General features: G+C 37.9%; 1 protein-coding gene across 1 annotated transcript in view; it reads right to left on the bottom strand.

Annotated features, from left to right (window-relative positions):
- Positions 1 to 24,882, bottom strand: part of LOC127572139 (voltage-dependent L-type calcium channel subunit alpha-1D-like) — a 305,309-nt gene that overhangs the window by 152,716 nt on the left and 127,711 nt on the right. The window contains exons 7-9 of the mRNA XM_052019090.1: positions 24,253 to 24,449; positions 22,175 to 22,278; positions 12,559 to 12,728 (exon numbers count right to left, since the gene is read on the bottom strand). Coding sequence (XP_051875050.1) covers positions 12,559 to 12,728; positions 22,175 to 22,278; positions 24,253 to 24,449 — 471 coding nt within the window. The remainder of the gene's footprint in view (positions 1 to 12,558; positions 12,729 to 22,174; positions 22,279 to 24,252; positions 24,450 to 24,882) is intronic.

The raw sequence follows: 24,882 nt of genomic DNA, 5'->3' as shown, positions 1-24,882 counted from the left end.
TTTGCACACTTAATATCAAAAATACAAACTCTGTCTAATACAATTTCTATTTTCTCTACAAATGCCAAAATTACATGTTAATTAACAGAACATTTCCAGTTTTTGTGATTAATCATTAATTTTCTCAGGTTGTGAATATATGCACAAAGGTAGGATGTGATACAAGGTATCAGGTAAAAAAAAAGATGAAAAAATCAGATTTTAATCTATTGGCAATTGGGAACAAAAAGATACTGTGATTAAGTTATTGGAATGTGAATATAATAGAATCATCAGCTCCTTTTATTAATAAGGCTCAAGTAGTAAAATATGCACAAAACTAAAGAAGGGTCTTCGACCCAAAATTCCAGCTCTATTTCTTTTCCCATAGTCTTGCCTGACCTGCTGAGTATTTCCAGCATTGTCTGTTTTTATTTTAGATTTCCAGCATCAGCAGTTTTTCTGATTTTCATTTATGCACAGCTGTTTGACTCTGAAACCTTGGTAAGGAGAAATCTTGACAATAAATGCACAGCTGGTTAAAGTTTTATCAATGGCTGAATAATTACCATGTCCTTTTCATGTTTTATTGCACTTCAACAGCATGGATTCTGAAGTCTACTATCTGGGCCCCATTTAGAATTAAAAGTTGATCACATTACTACCCTGTATTTTAGATCAGAAAATGGAAGGAAAATAGCTTTTATACATTGTGCCATAGATGAAAATTTTCCTCAAGTCATCACGCTGGGCAGTTAAAAAGTTAACTGAGGAGCAAAGCACACAGTTAAAGCATTTACTTGAGGTACAGATGAATGTACAATGAAAAAGCAGATTGCTTGCAATGTGTTCATAAAATTAAACATTTTGGTCATATCCAATTTTATTTCATTTTGCTACCTTTCACTATGGAAGTAATGAACACATGACTAAACTGCACATTCCACAAAAGCAGTCAGTTAACAATTTGCTTTTTTTTTAAATAAAAGCTCCTTTTAAAAAAACATCATTATGAAACACAGCAAATAATATACATAAATATCTGATCATGCAATAGAGAGAAAACAAATAACAAAAGAAAGCATATGCCACAAAAAAAAAGAAAATCCAAGAACAAAAAACAAGCTACAATTACCATGTGTTTCAGATGACTGGCTAAACCATGCAAATTTTCCTTTCTTCTTTTCGAGTAATTCGGCCAGTGTTACCCCTTCATATCAATTGCATGCAATTACAGGAATTTTATCATCAGATGGCAGCAACAACATTGTAAAGGTTAGAAACAGCAATTTACAAATGAGGCAACATATAACAATATGTAACAAAAACAAAGCTTTAAACATGACCAAAGATGAGACATTGACTACAAAGCTAATGATAGCAAAAATCACATCAGCCAGATTTGTTTGTGGTAAATTTTGTATGCTGATGCCCATTCGTTATATTGATAATGCCAATTATTTTATTTCTGAAATTAATGATGCAATGCAATCCAAAATTCAATTTAATAAGATATGCTGCACTCAAACCAACCAAAGAGTTTATATGAATCTCTTTCCATTAGTCTAATAGCGTCTTCTCTGTACTTTCTTCATACTCTGAATCACCAACATATCAAAAGCAAATGTTGACACAAAGTGTCTGCTATTTTGTAAAGAGTCAATGATAACATTTAAAGTCATAAATACACTGTGATATGTGTGATGAAAGTTATTTTGATGGTAATGATATTACATTATATTTGGTTTCATTCAAAAGACTCATTGACAAGTTTTAACTCTGCTTCAGGTATACATACACTTGGGTTTTATAGTATGGTCAATCCAATAAAGTCATCTATGCATTGTATATTCAGGAACATATTCATACAGCCAATTTCTAATTACATGATAACCCATCCTGAGCACGACAGCGAAATTCCTTGTGCACGTAAGGCATCTTTCACATATTGTCAACAAAGCTTTTCCTATTCCCAAATAGAAAAACACCTCAGTCAGAAAATGCCAGGAAAGAACATAACACTGCTTACTTTTTAAAAACAGGAAATGGACATAGAGAGTCATTGAGTAAAAGAATAATAAATCTCACCTACTTCATTCAATCACAATTCTTTGGTCAAAAGGCAAAAAATATTAAACATAATCCCTAATACTTTGTATCCTGACTTCCTGTTACTGGCATTATCTTTATTTCTTTGCAGGTTCTAAACTGTCAAAGTTGTATTCTTGCGCATTGTTTCAGCTCCAGGCTTGCACATTATGTTTCTATGTTTAAACCTGATTGCTTTTCTTTCTTTTGTGTTCCCAGCAAGTGGGCAACATTTCATCCAACCTTTTCCATTCAGCAACATGCCATTAAGCCTGTCAATAGCAGCAACAACCACTTCCCTTCGAGTTATTGGTTCAGAAAACTGTTTCATGCCATTTTCAAAATGAAAAGTCAGCAAGTGTGCTCAAGCAACATCTCTGCTGCTTGGATTACTCATCAGATGGCACAATCAAAGAAATGCAATTCCATTCCCCAAGTTTCCATTTTACCTCCCTTCATTGCTGATTGTCACACTATTCATTGTACTACAATGAGAAAAAAAGTATAAAATCATCCAAATGAATCTGTAAGCAAATAACAACAAATACCACACAAGCCTCGTGCAAGTACCCTTCTACTTTCCCTCAGCTCATGTCTTCCACTGTCTTTGCCTAGGCTAGTCTTTGTTGTTGACATTCATTGCAGGAAGCCTTGGAGATCAACCTTTAATGGTTCTTGGCCTGGAACTAGCAAGTGACTGCAATTTGGACTGGTTGGTTAACCAGCAACAGCAAGGGCAGTGGTGGAGCAGAAGAGTTGAGATAATAAATGCTATCCATTATGCCAGAGCATAACATATTTATGCTACGCAGAGCCACCTCAATAACCATAGTAGTCTGTTGGAGAACAGAATACTTGATCACTTTAACACCCTGCAAGTCTGATATCCAGAGTCATGATAGCAGAAGTCTGAGCTTCCAGTAAAGCACTTCACTGGGTGCCTTCTGCTGCCACTTAAGCTGAGGTCTGGTTTGTCAGGCATGTGGTAGTATGATGCACTGGCCTCTTGAAATTTCATGCAGGCTTGCTGACTTTCCAACCAATGCACCTAGAATTTCAATGTGCATACCTACCAGGCTTTTCTTGTATGCCACCCCACTGAAATCACATCTGCTACAGAACATGTGTGCAACCTCACCAACCCTTTCCTCCTGCCCTGGCTTTTGGGCCAGTCATGCCCATGTGCAGATCTTGCCATTAAGCTTGCCCTTATATCATGCAAAACACCTGCATCTGAGATAATGGCTGCAAGTGTTACATTGCGTGATGGTGATTTTTCATCTCAGCTCTTTTGCTGTTCAGCTGCTGCCTCATCAGTCTGGAAGGCTTGGGTATTGGAAAGGAGAAAGGTACCACAGGAGAGGTTTGGTGAGGAATGAAAGGTCATTAGGAGGTGCGTTACCAACACTGTCTATTCATTGCTGCTGGCAACAATTTTGGACCTTCTACGAAGGAGATGGCAATAGTTATGATGATCATGGAAAGTGTTAAGTGTTGCAGACAATAGGATTGAATTGCTGGTAGGATGTGAAAGCTGTGAGATGTGGATGCAAGGATGGAGTGTCAGAACATGTCTGGGGATGTGACTCGGCAAATGAATGTTTAATTACAAGACCATAAGGCCATAAGACATAGGAGCAGAGTTAGGCCATTCGGTCCATCAAGTCTGCTCCACCATATGATCATGGCTGATTTATTTTTCCTTCTCAACCCCATTCTCCTGCCTTCACCCCATAACCTTTGACACTCTTACTAATCTATCAACCTCCGCTTTAAATATACCCAATAACTTGGCCTCCACAGCCGTCTGAGGCAAGGAATTCCACAGATTCACTGCCATCTGGCTAAAGAAATTCCTCCTTATCTCAGTTCTAAAGGGACATCCTTTTATTCTGAGGCTGAGCCCTCTGGTCCGAGACTCTCTCACTACTGGAAACATCCTCTCCACGTCCACTCTATCCAGGCCTTTCAATATTCAGGAGGTTTCAATGAGATTCCCCCTCATCCTTCTAAACTCCATTGAGAATAGACCCAGAGCCATCAAACGCTCCTCACACATTAACCCTTTCATCTCCTGGATCATTCTCATAAACCTCCTTTGGACCCACTCCAACAGCAGCACATCCTTCCTTAGATATGGGGCCCACAACTGCTCACAATATTCCAAATGTGGTCTAATCAACACCTTATAAAGCATCAGCATTATATCGTTGCTTTTATATTCTAGTCCTCTTGAAATGAATGCTAACATTGCATTTGCCTTCCTTACTACCGACTCAACCTGCAAGTTAGCCTTTCCGGAATCCTGCACTAGGACTCCCGCACCTTCAATTTCTGAATTTGCTCCCCATTTAGAAAATAGTCTATGCCTTTATTCCTTCTACCAAAGTACACAAAGTGCATGACCATACACTTCCTTGAGCTATATTTCATGTGCCACTTTTTTGCTCATTCGCCCGACCTGTTCAAGTCCTTCTGCAGACTCCCTGCTTCCTCAACACTACCTGCCCCTCCATCTATCTTTGTATCATCGCAAAAATGGCCACAAAGCCACAATTCTGTAATCCAGATCAGTAACATATAATATGAAAAGCAGCGGACCCAACACCGACCCCTGCGGAACACCACTAGTCACCGACAGCTAACTAGAAAAGGCCCCCTTTATTCCCACTCTTTGCCTTCTGCCAGTCAGCCAATCTTTGATCCATGCTAGTACCTTTCCTGTAATACCATGGGCTCCTATCTTGTTTAGCAGCCCCATGTGCGGCACCTTGTCAAATGCCTTCTGAAAATCCAAGTAAACAACATCCACTGACTCTCCATTGTCTATCCTGCTTGTTAATTCCTCAAAGAATTCCAACAGATTTGTCAGGCAAGATCTCTCCTTAAGGAAACCTGCAGACTTCGGCCTATTTTATCATGTGCTTCCAAGTACCCCAAAACCTCATCCTTAATAATGGACTCTAACATCTTACCAACCACTGAAGTCAAGCTAACTGGCCTATAATTTCCTGTCTTTTGCCTCCCTCCCTTCTTTAAGAGTGGAGTGATATTTGCGATTTTCTAGTCCTCTGGAACCATTCCTGACTCTAGTGATTCTTGAAAGATCACTATTAATACCTCCACAATCTCTCCAGCTACCTCTTCCAGAATCCTGGGGTGTAGTCCATCCAGCCCAGGTTTCAGCTTTCCAAGCACCTTCTCTGTAGTCATAGTGACTACACTCACTTCTGCCCTCTGACTCTCTTGAATTTCTGGCACGTTGCAGGTGTCTTCCACAGTGAAGACTGACACAAAATACTTTTTCAGTTCGTCCGCCATTTCTTTGTTCTCCAGTACTACTTCTCCAGCATCATTTTCCAGCAGTCCGATGTCCACTCTTGCCTCTCTTTTACTCTTTATATATCTGAAAAAAACTTCTGGTGTCGTCTTGGCTAGCTTACCTTCATATTTCATCTTTTCTCCCCTTATTGCTTTTTGAGATGCCTTCTGTTGGTTTTTAAAAGCTCCCCAATCCTCTTGCTCCCTGCTAATTTTTGCAATATTGTATGCCCTCTCTTTTGCTTTTATGCTGTCTTTGACTTCCTTTGTCAGCCACAGTTACCTCATCCTCCCATTAGAATGCTGCTGCTTCTTTGGGATGAAATGATCCTGCGTCTTCCGAATTACTCCCAGAAACTCCTGCCACTACTGGTCTACTGTCACCCCTGCTGGGGTCCCCTTCCAATCAAGTTTGGCCAGCTCCTCTCTCATGCCTCTGTAGTTACCTTTACTTAACTGTAAAACCAATACATCTGATTTTAGCTTCGCCCTCTCAAACTGCACGGTTAATTCTATCATATTATCATCACTGCCTCTTAAGGGTTCCTTTATTGGTACTGGTATTGATTTATTTTTGTCACTTGTACCGAGGTACAGTGAAAAACTTGTTTTGCATACCGTTCTTACAGATCAATTCATTACACAGTGCATTGGGGTAGTACAGGGTAAAAACAATAACAGAATACAGAGTAAAGTGTCACAGCTACAGGGAAGTGCATTGCAGGTAGACAATAAGGTGCAAGGTCAAACAAGGTAGATTGTGAGGTCAAGAGTCCATCTCATTATATAAGGGAATTGTCTTATCACCGTGGGATAGAAGCTGTCCTCGAGCCTGGTGGTATGTGCCCTCAGGCTCCTGTACTTCTGCCTGGTGGAAGAGGAGAGAAGAGAGAATGACACAGGTGGGTGGGGTCTTTGATTATGCTGGCTGCTTCACCAAGGCAGCAAGAGGTATAGACAGAATCCATGGGGTTGGGTGGGGAGGTGTTGCTTATTTACATGATGCGCTGGGCTGTGTCCACAACTCTGCAGTTTCTTGCGGTCCTGGGCAGAGCACCTTAAGTTCCCTAATCAAGTCTGGTTCATTGCACAACACCAAATCCACAATTGCCTTTTCCCTTGTGGGCTCAACCACAAGCAGTCGTATAAAGCCATCTCATAAGCATTCTACAAATTTCTTCTCTTGGGATCCAGTATCAACCTGATTTTCCCAGTATACCTGCATATTGAAATCCCCCATAACCACCATAACAATGTCTTTCTTGCATGCCTTTTCTACCTCCTGTAGTAATTTGTACCCCACATCCTGGCTACTATTCGAAGGCCCATATATAACTCCCATCAGGCTCTACCCACAAGGATTCAACATCTTCTGATCCTATGTCACCTTCAGTCCTGTATTCACCATACCCCTCTCAAATTTGTCTCCATGTTGCCTGAAGTTAATTTCTTATCCCTTTCCAAACTTTGTCTTTTTTTATTCTGGAGACTTCAGTAACCTCTCCTATACTTTCCTTCCCTTTTACTTTTACCATACTTTTCCAAACTGCTGAAACCACAACCCTACTACTTAGTTTAAAGCCCTATCCACAGCCCTAGTTATGTGATTCACCAGGACCCTGGTCCCAGCATGGTTCAGGTGGGGCCCGTCCCAGCGGAACAGCTCCCCCCTTCCCCAATACTGCTGCCAATATCCCACAAATTTAAACCCACTTCTCCCACACCAATCTTTGAGCCATGCATTTAACTCTCTAATCTCATTGACGTCCGTCCTATTTAATAGAGATTTTAACAAGTTATGGGGACATGTTGAAATGGGCAGTATGAGAAGTTAGTGGGTTACAGCATTCACTGGTCTTATTGTTGAACATTATGAGCCCATACTATTTCCACTCACACAACTAGTTCCTCCCACGCCATTTCACTGTGTACCTGGAGGCATTTCTGGCCTACTTCAGGTGGAAACCTTCTCTTCTCATCAACCATAGCCTTTATTGTGCATCATAGAACCATACAGCACAAAACAGGCCCTTCAGCCCACCATGTTGTGCCATCCAGAAAAGCCTATCACATAATTTCTGCCATTTCTTTCAGCAAATTACAAAGATCTCTGGAATGACTTCCAGCAGCTGTCACAGGCACCAGGTCCACCCGTTTAGTAGATGCAGGCTGGCTTTAAGAAGCACAGACTAGTTTGAACTTGTATGAGGCATTCAAGAAATGTGGTTCCACGGCAACACTGGCAGGTAAATGAACTCATAATAATGAACGGGCAGCATGAATCTGTGCATTTTCTGCATAGAGTTATGGTCTCAGCACAGTTATGGTCTGAGACCATGCATCATGGTCTCAGAACAGGTTTCCAGTACTGAGCAATTTAGCCCCTCATTTTATAACTGAACCTCTGAAGTGAGGAGAGCTGAGAGAAGTTCTTGAATGCAAACAAACTGTCCATTGAACTGTCCCTATCAACAGTACTGGCTCCTGGGTGTTACACCAACTGGAGACTGCTCACGCTCACTGGCAAACCCACAAAGAATGCCAGTTTCTGTGTTGGTGCTTGGGACTGCTGGATTGCGTGGCAGTGCATTTTTAAAAGAACCCTTACTGAAATCTCTGAGATATCTTCTTCGGGTAGCTTGCTGCTGGAAAGGACCAAGAGGAAAGAGAAAAGAGAGAAGAATTAAGATGGCAGTGAAAGGCTGGAGGTTATCAAAAGACAACATTCAGAATGCAGTTTGAAGATGTGGAGTTTACTGAACATTTGTTGAGGTGAATGCAACACATTACTCACAAAAGTTGCCAATTTCCCTTCACAATGAGCAATTCTTCTCAAGACTACTTCCATCCTTCGCTTTCCAAACAGATGGCTTTCTAATCATCAATTCCTTATCCTCATTCCATCTTGCATTAATAACAGGTCATCTGAGTCAGTAAATTCCAGTGCTCCTTGCACCAATTGTGTGAAGGCTATTATATCAGATGACTGTCCTCTGGATACATGCTCCTTTCTCATATTCTTAAGAAATAAGGGAATTAACACAAGTTTTTTTGAAATATTAGTGATTGTGTAGGAAATTTGCATTCTCATAAAGCTTCACTAGAAAGAAATAAAGTGCCTTTGCTGATCACAGGACATCGTTAAGCACTTTATGGCTGGAAAGGTACTTCTGAACTGTAGTCACTGATGAAATGTATGAAGTAAGGCATTTAGTATACATGGAGCAGACTTCCATGAGCAACAATATTATAAAGAGCATTTTTGTTTTTAGTGATATTGACTGAGGGCCAAGTAATGGCTAGGTCATCAGGGATATATTCCTTCTTCAAAAAAGTAAATATGGGAGCTTTTGCATCTGCCTTTCAGAGCAAACAGAGCCTTGGTTTAACCTCTCAGATGAAATATTTTACATTTAAAAGTTTGACTTTTGCTCGGTTCTTCTAATTCAGAGATAGGCAAACCATAACTCTTATTAATGCAAGATGGAATGAGGATAAGGAAGTGATGATTGGAAAGCCATGTGTTTGGAAAGTGAAGAATGGAAGGAGTCTTGAGAGGAAATGCTCATTGTGCAAGTGTGAAGAAGCTAGTGTCTGTTACAATAAGAAGAATGTTGTAATTTTTCCTTTTGTTTCTGTGCAGAGGATTTGATGAAGTGCATTTTGTCCAGTGTTAAAATTAGAGATGCTAAGAAAGATGGAGAGATGAAGAAATGTCTTACCTCAGCTGTTCACATAACATCATTTAAATCTTTACTGAACATAAATCCTGGTATAATGCTGCTGGCACAAAGCATCAATCACCATGCCTATCTTTCCTAGCTTGCTGGTTTGTTGCCTTGGGACTTTCTTGAAGGTATTAAGGGCAGCAACTACGCCACTCTGATATCATACTAAAGGAACTCCAAAAAGGCATCAGAAAATCCATCAGGAGCTCTTTCATATACCAGAAGGTGTATGACAAAGCAAAAAATGCATCGTGAAAATGAACAAAGTACCCATTTTCTGATTAGATCATTTGAGCAACCTATTCATTGTATTGGAGGCAACATGATCCAAGGTTTATGATGGTTTATTCAATAGAGCCTGCTGCTGCCTCACCCCTCACCAATGTTGCCTCAACTTGAAAGTGAGGCTAATTATAATTTTGGAGGCATATATGTACATGTGTGATGGTTCAGCATGCCAGATGCAACACCAACTGAACAGATTGAATAAAGGTCAATCTATGTCAAACAGATCCATTTTGTCATTTAACTACCCTAAAATAAACATGATATGTATCTTTTAAAGTTATGACTCAAGAGAATCTTTTGATAGATTTCAGAGGTTTTGCACACTTCAATCTGACACTAGTCTCAGAATAGTAAATGCATTAGACACTCGTGTCAATATGATCCAACGAAAGGAGGAAATCTTACAGAAGTATTCTGCAGAAAAATGGCAAAAAGAAAGTTCATTTGTATAAAGGTATTACCAGAAAAATACCCAAAAAAAAATTGGTACTAGCAGAACACCACTGAGACAGTTATCCCTCGGGCATTCTGTACATCTCCATCACATGGAGTTGATCTGCAAAGATAGAGGTAGGTCAACTTATTTAAATATAATTATGCCCCTGTTCTCAGCACAAGGGCCAAAATGCCAGGTGGAGTAGATGACGGAGGACAGATAGTTTCTCTTCAAAAATCAACATTGCTATTATCGTTACAGACAAAAAGGTCACTGGAGATCGCTGCAGCCTGTTAGGAAAACAAAGGGGTGACCCAAGTTGAAAAAGTGACTCCTTAGAAGTTGCATTTAAATTATTTTAATAGACTACTTTTGAAGTCCTCTCCAACCATAGTGAGATCCATCCCTAACTTTAATAGAAGCAAAGGAGTTAATGAATCTTGCTCAGAGTCAATGCACAACCTATTGGTATTCAACACCCTATGGAACCATAGGACTGAGACGCATTAGTGCTTTAGTCCTCAGCATCTGAAAATATAGGGCCTTCTGCAGCCAAGTACTGCAAAAGTAACTCAGAATGCAGAGAATGTTATTGAATTACTGAAACATTTTATTGTTCAATTTACTGTGATTCCACAAATTAATTTTTAAAAAGTTAATTCTGGAAAAATATCTTCCTTTTAATCATTGGATTGGTGATATGTCAGATAAATATTCAAATATTTTAAATGTAAAAAAACTTCAAATAATATGCACAATGTATGACCTTTATAGACAACATAGAATAATCATTTAAGTACACCATTATTCCCTATAAATTGGAGTTTATCCCTCTTTGATTTGTTAAACAGGCACTGCATGCAGCATTAATGTCCAATAAGGAATTGCGCAAAAGATCAGGAAGTTGTGAAAAAGGCCACTTAAACAAAAATCATCAAATTGGTTTTCATTCTGAATCAAGCAGTAAAGCTTCACAGCTCCCAACAGCAACTGCATGCAGAGAATGCAGCTGCCATATCATTGTCACAGAGATTGGAAGCTGGTCAACTCTTAAAGAACACTCTCCACGGCAGCCACAGTACAGCAACACAAATGATTGCCATGGAGGCGAGAGAAAACAAGGATCTAGTGAATGGAACATTTCACTTTGTTGTGTGGCTGTGGCAATGCACTGGCCCAATCGACCCCGGTGCCATGTTGTTGTGTGAAAAGGTTCTTTTGGAATCTTAAAGATGGAGGGTTTTGGACACAGGCTTTGGATTTTAAAAGTAGTTTAATCACAAAGGCAAATGTGGGGACAGAATGAATGGGAACCGACGCACACTCGCGCACACACACACACACACATACACACACAGGAGACCGCGAACTTGAGGGGGAATTGCAATGACAAGGTACACACACACATACAATAAACAAGGTACAGCTTATCAAGGGATAAATACTTCAATGCCTGAATACCTTGACCTAGACAAGTATTGGCTCTAACACTCTCTAGAATCTGACTAAGCTGCTCCCAAATCACATGGTGGTGCACACTCTGACCAGTGGTCTCTGCAGCGTGGTTTCACTGCTCCTGGGGCAGTCGAAAGAGGAAGGGCCAGGGGAGTGCAACACTCTTTTATAGTGCTGGGTGGAGCCTGGCCAGGTGATTTAGACAGGCCAATGGTAAGGCAGGTTCAGGAACAAAAGTGGTCTCCAGGGCCAACCCCTATGCCCACACCTGATGGGTGGGGTGGAGCCACACCTTGATTGACAGTGGTTCACTTCCGATCCGAGGAGCAATGCTGTCCTCCGACCACAGGGGTCAGTGTTGTTACTGTCACGTGACAGCCATGTGCTCTTCTACTACACGTGTGTGGCCTCAAGCCACTGTGAGATTCAGTCTCATGAAAGAGCCTATGATAGTAACATCTTGCACTTGGATACATTGTATTAAAGTGCTGCAATCTTAATCAGTGATGCCTGCGGACAAAGTGGAACATAATAATGAGTCTGGCGGAAGCTGGGGGAGAAACAGTGGTTTCCATGTGAGGTCACTTAATTTGTGTCTCTTTACCAGCTTACTGGAAGACTTGCTCTTTGTTTCACTTTAATAGCCAATTTCGGTCGGTAGACATGAAAATGGCCATTACACACCGAATAACGTCATTAGACGCGCATCATGGTGAGTCATGGTCAAGCTTATATCCAGATGGTTGTTAATCAACCCAGAAATTACTTTCCGTATGCATGTGCACAAAATCATGCATCAATGTGTCTAATTCCTGGACATTTGCTTTCCAGCGTTCCTAAAACGTTAGTTTTTCCTGAGTTGTTTCAGTGTTCAAAAGAACAAGATCGTTTATTAATAAACAAATAATGGCCTTTTCTGGTTTCATGCTACCAAAGGGTGAGGATTCCCACCAAAATATAAAGTCACTAAACTACTCCAACATCGTAAATGAAATAAACCAATTAAAGGCTACTTTAAACTATTTTTAGATTGACACCATACTATAAAACGAATTGCATCCATCGAAAAAAATAATTAAAAAATTACTATATGAACTTTTTCACACTTTAAGTTGTTTCAAGCTCATCTAAAATATTAATTGTTTTCCCTTTTTCATGCTACCTGACCTGCTGAGTATTTCCAATATTTTCTGTTTCATCTCAAAGTAATTGTCTGCATTTTATCTATTTTATGTTTCTACAATAATAAAGAAAAATACTTACGATTTCGTTTCTCTGCATTCTCAAAGTCTTCCTCATTCTCCGGATCGATGTCTTCAGCCTGAGTAATCCAATCCAGATAGCCCTTGAGGTCCTCCTCAAGTTGTTGTTTCTCACGTAATTTCTGAAAGTCTCCTCTGGCCTTGGCCTTTTCCCTTTCTTTAGAAAATTCACTGCAGGTTTCAGAGTAATAGGAAATTTTTCAAATAGAAAGAAAAAATGAAGATAGAAGAAGGGGTCTTAATTATCACTCTTTAAGTATTAATTGTTTGCATTAAACAATATAAAACCTGATATGTTCTTCAAATGGAATAATTTTCTAACATATTCCGCAAGTAATTAATCAGAAATCTACAGTACAATATGTTAAGCTACTAACATGGTAACAGACAATTGCCTGGACAATCCGAGTTCAAATCAGTGGCAGGGAGTGAAATTGATCAAATAAATTTGTGTTCTGTTGAATGAAAAGACCATTACAACAGTTAATGAATTGTTAAATTTCAATTTCTTCATTAACAAACCTTCAGGAAAGGACCTATCACTCTTACCCAGTAACTTTAGAACCAAAATCAGTGCTGGTATTGATTTTCATCCCTTCCACTGGGTATCAAAAGGATGGTAACACAGAAAATCAAACAGCTTAGTTTCTGCCAACATTCAGGAAGGCAACCTTTAGATCAAGTCTTTCAAATGAGCATCAAAGATAGAGGAGCACCTCATGAGCTCTACAAATCAGGATCCACCTCACAAGTCCCACCTAATGAAAATGTACATGGAGCACCTTAAACCTGCAAGCTCTATCAAAAAGTTATAAACAATTTATGGAAAACTCATCAGTAACTATAACTTCTAATAAAAATAATCATGCTTCCAGATGAGTTGTTATTCAAAAACATTAAAAGTCAAAGGGGAAATAAGTTTACTTCCATGATAGCAGAATGCCACTCATAGATTCCTCTGAGTGTATACAAAGATATAAATTTCAGCACTTTTATGCTTTTAGTATAGGCTTTGCTCTGAAATATGGACAGTGATCAAATCTCAGAGTTTTACCAATAGTTTATTGAACTGCTCACTGAGAAGTACACAAGAAAAGCTCATTGATGACAGTGCTACTTCAAATATTGTTCCCCTTGGGAAGGTTCTTGCAATTGACCATTTTCATGTTATCATAGTAACATGATAGAATGTTGGAAGTTAATTTTAAGCCTCTAGCATGGGAGGGAGAGGGCAAGGATTTAAATTTTCAAGAATCTGAAACATCAGCCAAACCTAATGTGCCTCATTGAAAGGATGATACAAAGTGAGCGCGTGATCTGTTCTCATGAAACAGGTCAGTTTTTATGAAGTGCTAAGACTGCTTGCCTCAGATTTAATAAACATTAAGATTATAATGGTTGTATACAAAATTTCCAGGACGTGGGAAGTCAACAATTAAAGGGGGAAAAGAAACCTCCAGAACCAGTGGACACATGTTTTTCTAACACTGCCTGTAGGCCATAACAGTGCAGGAGTGCAACCTCTGGCTTCCCCTAACAAACCTGAAGCAAATGAGATTCCGCCCTGTGCCAAACAATTTCCTTACACCCAATCTGCAGGCTGATCCCACTGTAATCCAAAATGCAACCACCCCACCCCACTCCTCCCCCTTCCCCTTCCCCTCCCAGCCATCACTCCTTCTTTGGTGTCTGGTTGCAGCCCTCTTTCAGGCTTTCTCACTTGACAACCAGCCAACTAGCCTTTTAATTTGGCTGGGTACCATCCCGGACACAGGAAGAGATTTAAAAAAAATCAAGATTTCAGCAGCTAAATTTGAATCAACCTTTGCATTTTTCATCTTCGGGGATTTACAGCACTAAAAGCCGTCTCTATATCCTCCTTAAAAACAAAGTAATAGTTTATACAGCTACAGTAAATTAGTTTTACATGAACACTATAGAAAATTAACCTCACAAATAATGGAAATAAATACGGTTTTCAAATTTATTTCAATATTTTGTGTAATTTTGTTTGGTAAATAAATAAGTTACATTAACCTGTAAACTGCATCTTACTTATTATCAATAATGCAACTGCATAAAAGCATTTTTTTTTACTGTAACAGAGAAAAGGGATATTCAGAAAAAATTGAAAATGATATCTGCAGCAGAGTCACTTTACAACAAAATGTCAGTCCAGTAACATGCCCTAAGGGTGAACTTCACAGCAGCTCCAAAATGTGCATATATGGGGTTTCAAACAAAAACTGAATGGAATTTAAAAGAATTATGTACAATCTCATATTTTAATTCATTTTGTTTATGCACCTAATGGTTTACTGTAACTGTGCAATCTAAATCCAAGCATCATTTGCTGTTGTAAGAAAGCAGCAGCACTAATGTAGACTAGGAACAGATTTTGTGTGTTTATTATTAGCACATTGTAAGATTGATAACATCTGTACAGATAATAAATGCAATTGTAAAAACTAAAATCAAAAAGATGACTTAAAATAAAAGGCCTTGGATAAAACAGATGGAATTAGGTCATACACACTGTGTGCCTAATTAAAGCCCTGATTAATTATTTAGCTTAATTGATACAGTTGCAAAAGTCAGCAGGGTCACAAATTGACTTGGAAATTTAAAGTACATCTATCATTTTCTCAATGGAAATGTATTGTGTATCCTGATGAGTATGCAGTATGAAAGCAATGGAGTGGAAGAAGAATGGGCTGAAGCCTGCTGATAAAAGAACCACATGTGCACATCACATGCTATTACTGAAGCGCAAATCAGCTTGCAAATTCAACGGTTTAAGGGACATTGCCAAGATTTGCTAAACTCGAGAATTTGCCGGTTGATTTTGCCAGTCCACCTTTTGCTTCTCAGAAACAGTATATTGCTCCTCACTTCCTCTTTATTTTTAACATATTGCTAGACTTGCATTGTTCATTAAATTCAAAAGCTAAATAGAAATTAGTAATAATGGTTGCCTGTTTAATGTGTTATTTATTAATGACTGTCAATCAATCTCTGACCAAATAAACAATTTAAATTGTGAAATTCATTCTTATAGATTGATGCTATTTTTTTTTAAAACTTAACATATTTTCATTTCCATCTCTTTTTTTCTCTATATGAACTCATAGTACTCTCTTTATTTCCATTTTATATCTGATATGGCTCAAATCCACTCAATATAATTCAAACTATTTGTTTCTCACTTATGTTGATATCATGAAGATTCTGCCATTAACATCCTAAGAGCATCCTCAACCAAACAGCATCATTTTCACCATATATTCCCAATAAATTAGACCTCATAAAGTCATCAAAAGAGTACTGAAAAAAAAACAGCTTCATATTTTTGAATCCAGCACATGCCAGCCTAATTTTTTTTTGATTGAATCCAGTTTAAGAGGAAACAGGGAAGAACTCTAACTGCAAATAAAAACAGAAAATACTCACCAGATCAGGCACCATCCGTGGAGAGAGAAATAAAGTTAACATTTCAGATCAATGACCTTTCATCAGAAAGACATGCCACGTAAATTGTCTCTCTTCACAGAAGCTGCCTGACATACTGACTATTTTTGCTTTTTAAATTAACTCTGACCGCGCCCACCCTAAAGGTGGGGTGGGAGACTAACAGTTATAATCATTTGAGGGTGTTAACTGCTGATGCCTCTCATCAATCCTGTAGGCTCTGAATTTAACTTGCTCTTCAAACCAAGGGAAAAGGATTCTTGTTGGAAAGTGTGACCAAGGGCTTGAGTTGAAAAGGAGCTGCTAACAACAATCCTGCCCATGACTCAGGTAATGTTTTCTGCAAGCATCAAGTTAGAAACTGGATGGGGAAATACAGGACAAGTCCAAGAGTTAAAATCTCCTGTGCCTCATGCTGCTAAAGCTGGAATGATTTGCCATCTAATTCAGTTCTTGCGAGCCCAATTTTAGCACAAACATAAAATCAGGCAATGCCAGTTTCATTTTCCATCCTTGAACAAAGGCGGCAATTAGAACAAATCCCTTTGATGGGTCTGGAATCATATAAAGGCGAGGCCAAGTAAGGACAGCAAATATTTTTACCTGAAGGACAATACCAGCTGGGATTTCAACAACAATCTGGTAGTTTCCTAGGTTACTGCTATTGGTATGAACATTCTTATTCCATATTTATTTCATTACTTGAATTTAAGTTCCCCAGCTGCTGCAGTGGGAAATCATATGTTTCTGGATCAATGCTGCAAGCCTCTGAACACTAACAGCTACATAACCACCATCCTAGCAGTTCTGAATTAATAACAGGATATAAAGGTCAGCTTGTCATTACTATCTCTAAGATAATGTTAATTGTGCAAAATGGACTGAAGCCAATCAAAAATAATTCAAGATACATGATTCAAACACAAAATGAAGATAAAAAGACAAGTTCTGTGCCTCAACTTTTTTGACTCATTCCATCAACATATTCATGCTGCTGCATTTCCTCTAGCATGTTATGCGGAATTTCTTGAACAAATCTCTTGGGAGACACCTCAATAAATTATTTTGTAAAACCAATGTGCAGCATATCGAGTGTATTCCTATTGTTTACTTCGCTCCAGATATCAATATGTGGTTACAAGAGATGCATCTCAGAATTGTGGTCACAGTGACAGACAGTGACATCAAAGCAGCATTTTCCATTTAGTGTGGAATCAAGGAGCCCTAATAAAATTGAAGTCAATCAAAATTTGGGGGAAAAAGCTCCCCATGAATTGGAGTCATACTGATGCTGAAGAAGATGGTTGTGGCCATGGGACAATTATTTCAGTCCCAGCTTGTCCCAGCAGAAGTTCTACAGAGCAGTGCTCTAGACCTAACTATCTTCGGTTTCTTCAATTCTGACCTCTCATCCTTTAGAAAGCCAGAAATAAAGATGACTCAATTGTATTTGAAATCATTCGCACTTTTTCAGGTAAAGAAGCAGCCTTGGACAACTTGTAGGAAGATACGGACAACATACAGGTTTGGGCTAATATAATGGCATTTGCAACAGACAAGTGACAAGCAATGATCACCTTAAAAAAAAGGGCCATAACTACATACCATTGATACTTACAAGTCGTCCACCACAACCTCGTAGGGAAAATCATTATTTAGCACAAGGGGAACTGGACCAGCTACAAACCAAGTAAAATTCTTGCCACTCATTGATGAACAGCTCTCCTCATGACTCCCCAAAGTCTTTCAATTGCCTACAAATCAAGTTGTGAATTTCTGATCACAGAACTGATGGGTACAGTTCCAACGACAACAAAGAAGCTCAACACAATCCAGGCCAAAGTAGTCAGTTGGTGGAACCCCTTCCATGCCTTTAACTTTACTGTCTCCTTCCTGCAAAGTTTACCAGAAAGATAAGCTGTGGCTTCTTTGACAATACCTTCAAAATCTATTTTCTACAAGATCTTGAGGGTCAAAGGGCTAAAGATATATGGGAATACCATCACCTCCAAGTTCCTTTCCAAATCAAACCACAAAACTGTTGTGAGCACAGATCACAGTTCCTTGATTTTCAATGGATCAGCATCCGAAACTATCTCACAATCTAGCATGATGGTTACATTCTGATTACACAAACTAGCAGTTCAGGACAACAGTCAACGACCACTTCCTATGGGATCTACAACTGAGCAGTAAACAGCAGGCTTGTCTATGGCACTTATTTCTCAAGAACTTGTATTTTAAAAATGTATTCCATGAAATACTTCTTCAACTTTATGAAACCCAGGTATACCTGAAACAAGGTTGCAAAATTGGTATTTTGTTAAGCATCACAAACCACAGAGAGAAACTCTCCCACTCAATTTCCCTGACCCAATTTTGTGATTTATATTGGCAAAGTGCATTAGGCTTGGCAAAATAAATTAAAGTAGTACATAATGTTATAGATTTTATTCATTTGGATCATAAGCTTCATCATCTCTCTCTGTTGGTTACATAAACAGAAGAAGGTTGACTCAACTATTGTTCAGTTTATTTGCTAAATGGCTCTCAATGGCAGTCATTCAGGAAATAGCTTTGATGCTTTAGTAAATAGCAGTCAATGGTAGCTGCATTTTTTGAAAGAAAATAAACAAAGGAATAGCTCTTCGGATACAAATATTGAGCCAGGTTTTGCTTGATCCAGCCCGTCACCTTCACTCACCCACTGCGCTTTACGCGCTGATGCAAATTTAGCCGTCCTGCATGTCTCATCATATTGGAGGCCTGGCTGCCATGGACATGCCATGAAATTGACAAAAATTCAAGCGGCAGATCTTCAGGCCCTTCCCCCAGAATACCCTGATGGTCTTTTCACAGCTTGCTGCTATCTAAGGTCTTTGTACAACTTTTAAAGCTCTCTGATATTCAGAAACATTTAAAAGTGCTTTGTCCCACACACATCATTTAGCCAGCAATTCAAAAATGCCACCTTCACTGACAAACTCCTTTACTCATCTGTTTGTTGTAATACACCTTCTACCTGCACACATGTTAATGCAATTTAGTAAAATGAAGATGTGCTTTAAAAAGAGGAATGTCTGTGTACAATTCATGAAATGAGAACATTTGACTGCTTTAGACGTTCCTGTGTTTGCTTGTGTTAAGCTTGATGGGTGCTACAAAACTGGAAGAACAGCAAGGATGGCATTTATCATCTCTCCCCTCTTAATACCAATAAGCCTATTTGTCATTTAAAACAAAAGAGCACGGGGTATGGGTAGCCACACATATTTATCCCATGACATTCCTGAATGAATCTTTACTTTTATTAAAGAGGAGCCTCCAACTTTAAAAAGGACCTTCAGTATACCTTCTGTACCAAGAGGCCTACTTTTTCTGTTTTGATTTGTGATAGATGCTTCACTTTTCTGTCCCTATAACAACTGGTCCGTTAATCTTTCATTACAGCCAAAAAGAGTTGTTTTCACTTTGGATTTTCCATCGCCCATCCAAATATCATAAAAGCCAGGCTCTCTCTGCAAGCTACTCCTTTGCCTTTTGCCAAATCGAATTAGAGACTCAGAAAAGAGTTTACATGCAAAGACAAAACTACTTGTGTTCATTTTTGGCATTTCATTCCACTGCTTAATAATAAGGTGGGGAGTGAATGCATGCCTTAAATTTATCTGGTTCCCTCCACATGAAGAAACACTGCAGACTTTCAGCAAACTTTGAAAAATATGTCAGACATGGTCAATGCAGGAATAAACCTACCTATTCTTCCTATTCATCAGTTTTTGCCAATGAAACTTTGTAATAACATTTATTAAAATATCAGAGTATCCAGTTTAAAATCTACTACCTGCTTTGATTCCTCACATATACTAAAAGCAATATTAAGCAAGTTCCTTTCTAACAATTCTCATTAAACACATAATACATAAATACTAAATTATGCAGTGCAGTGGTGGGACTGGGGAAGATGTGGTAATTAATAGAATTTTGCCACAGATTTGTTTCTATATAGAAAATCACAGAATAGGATCACAGATTGTTCTGCTGTAGAGAGTAACAAGGATCACAGTAAAATACATTAAATTGTCATTTGTTTTCACATGTATCATTATTATTTTGTGAATTAATTCTATAATGCATTTATATTCATGTTTTTTGAGAACAGTAAAAATGCTATGTACCATATGATTAAAAGCATATTTACAACAATTTCTCTTAATGTCGAAACTAAATATTACAACCTTGGGTTAGTATTTTGATTAAATGCATAGCTTACAATTTATTTAACTGAACATATACTGTTAAAGCTTTCATTCTGTTCCATAGACAAACTCAACTATATACTGCTACAAGATAAAGTACATGAAATACTGAGCATTCCCTTGAGTTAACATTCTGTAGCATATACACTGGCTTAAATAAAAATGCACTATTCTTGCTCATAGTAAACTTCATGATTGTAAACTCAAAAAGGTTTGTTAAAAACTCCATGCGTGCCTTTTATGATAGTTAATGGCTCAATATAATTGGCGATGTGATAACAGATTGATACCCACAATTATGTATGGCTTTTTCGTGATCTCAGTTTTGTAGTGTAGAAAATGTGAAGTGAAGAAAACACATTCATACCCAGCTATAGAGTCATTTTAGTAAAAATGCAGCAATAGATCCTTAGCTTGTTTCTCCAATAAAGAGTAATGGCAGGTAGAGACCGTAGAAGAAAATAACAGAAATATATTCTATTGATATATGCAAAGTATCATTTAGTATCAAATTCTCCTTTTTCTTTAAGTTATTTCATATTTTCTGACTCATTTAGTTTGGCATCCTAACTAAAAAGATAAGCAGCTGACTATCTTCATGACACTGAACATGACAAACCCTTAAAATGATGCATGCTTCCACTATTTTTTTTCACCCTTCCCTATGGGAAAGCACCAGACTTTGGTTTATCTCTCTTTAATGACCTGACTGAGATTGCAGAGATAGAAGATAGCAATATTTCCCTAATACATTATGTCTAGTACAGCAGAAAAAATGTTTTGTTTTGAAAATGTGATTTTTGATTTAAGATTTCAATATTTATAATGCACAAATAATATGTCTATATTTTTCTTACAATAGGCAACATTCTCCACATTCTCCAAGAAAAAATTCAATCACTTTACGATACAGCTAATTGATCTTGTCAAACACCCTATTATAATGCAGCATTCCTAGTATAAACGAACACAATTTATAAACTGAAAATATCTAACAACCAGATGGATTTATCATAAAAGAAATTGAACATCACCCAAGTAAGCCACCATGAACCAGGGCTGAAATAATTAAGTCTAATAAATACACATCAATCCAAGAGGGAACAGCAGAATCACATTATTTTCACTCACATAACACAAAAGTTGATTGAACCCAAAAATAACACTCAGGCACACTGCAAACTGCACATTATAGATCCCAGAAATAAGAAACTTGGTACTTTAATATGAACGATGCATCTTCATTGTTTGAAAATTACATGCAGGTAACTCTTGCTATATGCATTTCAAAATCAAATTCTTATCTCAGAAGTGTTACAACTTGCTCTCAATTCACTGCATCAAGAATGCTTGCCCATTAAAAAGCCACCTCCAAATGCAAGCCGCATGCAAAAAACACATCTGTTTAATGAGAGCACCTTTAAGGAAGCAGAGGCAGGTACACGTAATTTAACTGCTTACCCACTAAGTACACCAAGAACGAGATTAAGTACAAAAAATGAGCCTAGGATGATTAGGCTAACAAAATATATCCATGGCCATTCTAATCCAACCGAGTCATTAACCTGAAAAATGGAGAAGGTGTATTATGGTTTTTATGCAACTTAGGATGGCAAAGTCCCTCAGCCAGCCACTTTGTTTCTTGGAAATTAGACATCAAAGTAAAAGATTATTGTGATATCCTCCTTCATTCTTTTTGGGCTCACTTCAAAGTGCTTTTATCAAAGTGTATTAGGAATGATCATATTTATGAAGCAAATTTTTACCAATACATCATTTCTCCTTCATAGGCAGAAATGAGTTAATATTTTTTCTGCCTTTTCCCAAAGTTCAACAATGGTAACTGGATTTAGGACTTTGCATTACAGACAAAATGAAGTGCCAGCTTACCCGCTCAATACACCAAGTACAAGATTAAGAACGAAAAAAGATCCAAAGATGACGAGACTGACAAAATAGACCCAAGGCAATTCATATCCCATGGCATCATTCATCTGTAAAGATGACAGTAAGTTACAGTTGCAGCCTAACTCAGCTACAAATTGTAATAATTGAAATATTGTGAGGCTGTGCAAATATAAACACCTGAACCTCTATTGTTATTTATATTAAAAATTCTCTTTGATTAACAATTGCATATCTAAGCAAACTTGACAATAAATAAATATTTATATACAAATTATACTCAGAATATAAAGTAGATAGAGAGCTATGATTGCAAATAATTTAATAACCCCTAAGAACATATTCAAGTGACAAAATGACAAAACTCTTGATTGCAAAATAGGAGATTCCTATCTGAATCCAGTTTTGACTGATGTTCAAACTTCTACTTAGTTCAGTAACAAATTTCCTTATCCACACACAGCCCATTGGCATGTACATCCATGGATATGGATTCAGTGCATTGTGGGTTTATGACACCCAAGCCTACCTCTCTGCAACCATTATTGAATCCATGTTTGTCACTAGGTTAATGGGTGAATGTGAATTGTGATGGTCCATCTGGGGCCACTTCTGTTCAAAATGCTAGCAATTATTTAATTTTAAGCCTGGACAGTACAGATTAAAATTTGGCAGTGATACCAAAATGGGGGTACATGCAGTTTTCCAAATAAAGGAAACTCCAAAAATATGGGGGTATGCGCTAAAAAGGAAATTTAGCATCAGAGGGAGAGAGGTGGCATTTTAGCTTTTAAAAAATGCACCCCAAATGGAAGTAGACCCATCCAAGACTTGGACTATATATTTACTTCTCTCAAAGTAACTCACAACCACGCCTAATATCACATCCATGACTTGTCATCTTCAGACAAAGTCCAGGAACTCTCTCAAGTTCTTTCCAACATAAACTTAATTTACAAATTCTTCCACTGCTTTCTCCCACCATCAATGCATGGAATTCAAACACTTTATTCTTCCTTCAATGAGAGCATTTCCTTGACCCACCACAGCTCCTCAACCTCACTCAGTCCTAAGTATCTATCTCTACTCTTCCAAATCTAACCTTCTTCAAATTTCCCCTCTCTCAATAGCAGAAGCTTCAAGATATTGGTTCTAAACTTTGGAATAATCTCTATAAATACACTTGCCACATTTTTCTATTCCTATCGAGAAAGGGTAAAAGGATTCTCAAACCCCATCTCTTCAAGCATGACTTTGATCAGTTCTACTCCTTCATTCTGTAGTGTTTGCAATTGTTCTCACCTCTGTGGAATATTGTGGGATTGGTTTACACATTGCAAGTACATTGTCAATATAGATAGTTGGTTTAATAAAGTGTTTCCTTTAATGTGGTACAAGCAGGCAGCAGTAGGTCATATTGACAGGTTTACACAGCTTTCAAACCAGAGAAAACAAAGTGCTATGCATGTATTTATCAATGAGATAGCAAATTATTTTCTAGCATAAGAAATTAATTGCACTGCAGAAGAACTGGTTTGAAATTTCTGAAACTCATTTAATGTAGGATGAAAAAGTTAGTAAGAAATATTAAAAATACTACCAAACAGGAAGAATGAATTTATGTTTGAGTATTCTGATTATCTAAAATTTAGAGAAAATAAATGTGTAGATAAAGTTTATCACATCAGTTTTCAGCTCTTAAATCTGAAACATTATTCCTCATTAAAAAGTCATGGAGCACCACATGCTTGTTTCAATTGAACTCTCCCAAAGATTTCATCAAATCAATTGAACTGATCTGAATTTTGATAGTCAAAAAAGGTAAATTATAATATTGTAATGAAATAATTGTTAGTTTTAAATTAGTGAGAAAAATGTAAATATAAAGCAAACTTTGTATGCTATTTTAAATCAGTGCACTGTTTTCAAATATGGCAGAAAGGCATCAATCACTATTCGTACAGAAATTATTGCACAGGTGTTGTGTGAAGAGTATCCTGTATGTTGTATCTGTTACTATTTGAATGATTTATATTTAACTGCTCTTCAAGGCAATCGCTTACCCAGTACAAGACATCTGTCCACCCTTCCATGGTTATACATTGAAAAACCGTTAACATTGCAAAAGCAAAGTTGTCAAAGTTTGTGATGCCTCCATTTGGGCCCGGCCATCCACCCTTGCATTCTGTACCATTCATGGAGCATTGACGGCCATTCCCTGAAAATGCACATGGTGCTGGCTCATCTTCTGCTATTAAATCTGAAAATGAAAGCCAATAACTATATTAGGTGATATTACATTGGTAAGTTTTGTTTCAAATTAACACATATTAAATATAAAAATAAGTCCAATAGATTAGAAATACAAGGTAAATTTTAGATTGGGAATAATCATAAACCACACTTCAGTCAATGCACAAGGAATATACAGGAAAAGTAATTCAAATCTGATAAACGTTTATGAATATTTTGACAGTAATTAGAAGATCCCATCTGAAGGAAGTGTGCAAGAATTTGCTGTCAAAATTATGATCGTTCAGCAACTCCATGTGCATGGCAAATGTATAGTTCAGCAGAAGATGCTATGTTGGTTGCTCTACTAGATTCACAGAAGTGGCTTTTAGCCATCTGCCTCACCACTGGAATAAACCAAATGGTTTGAAGTTGCTGCATTCGCCCAAATGACATGACAA

This window comes from Pristis pectinata, chromosome 6 (genome assembly GCF_009764475.1).
Source record: "Pristis pectinata isolate sPriPec2 chromosome 6, sPriPec2.1.pri, whole genome shotgun sequence".
In the NCBI taxonomy this organism is placed as follows: domain Eukaryota; kingdom Metazoa; phylum Chordata; class Chondrichthyes; order Rhinopristiformes; family Pristidae; genus Pristis; species Pristis pectinata.
This window is presented reverse-complemented; position numbering and strand designations above follow the sequence as displayed.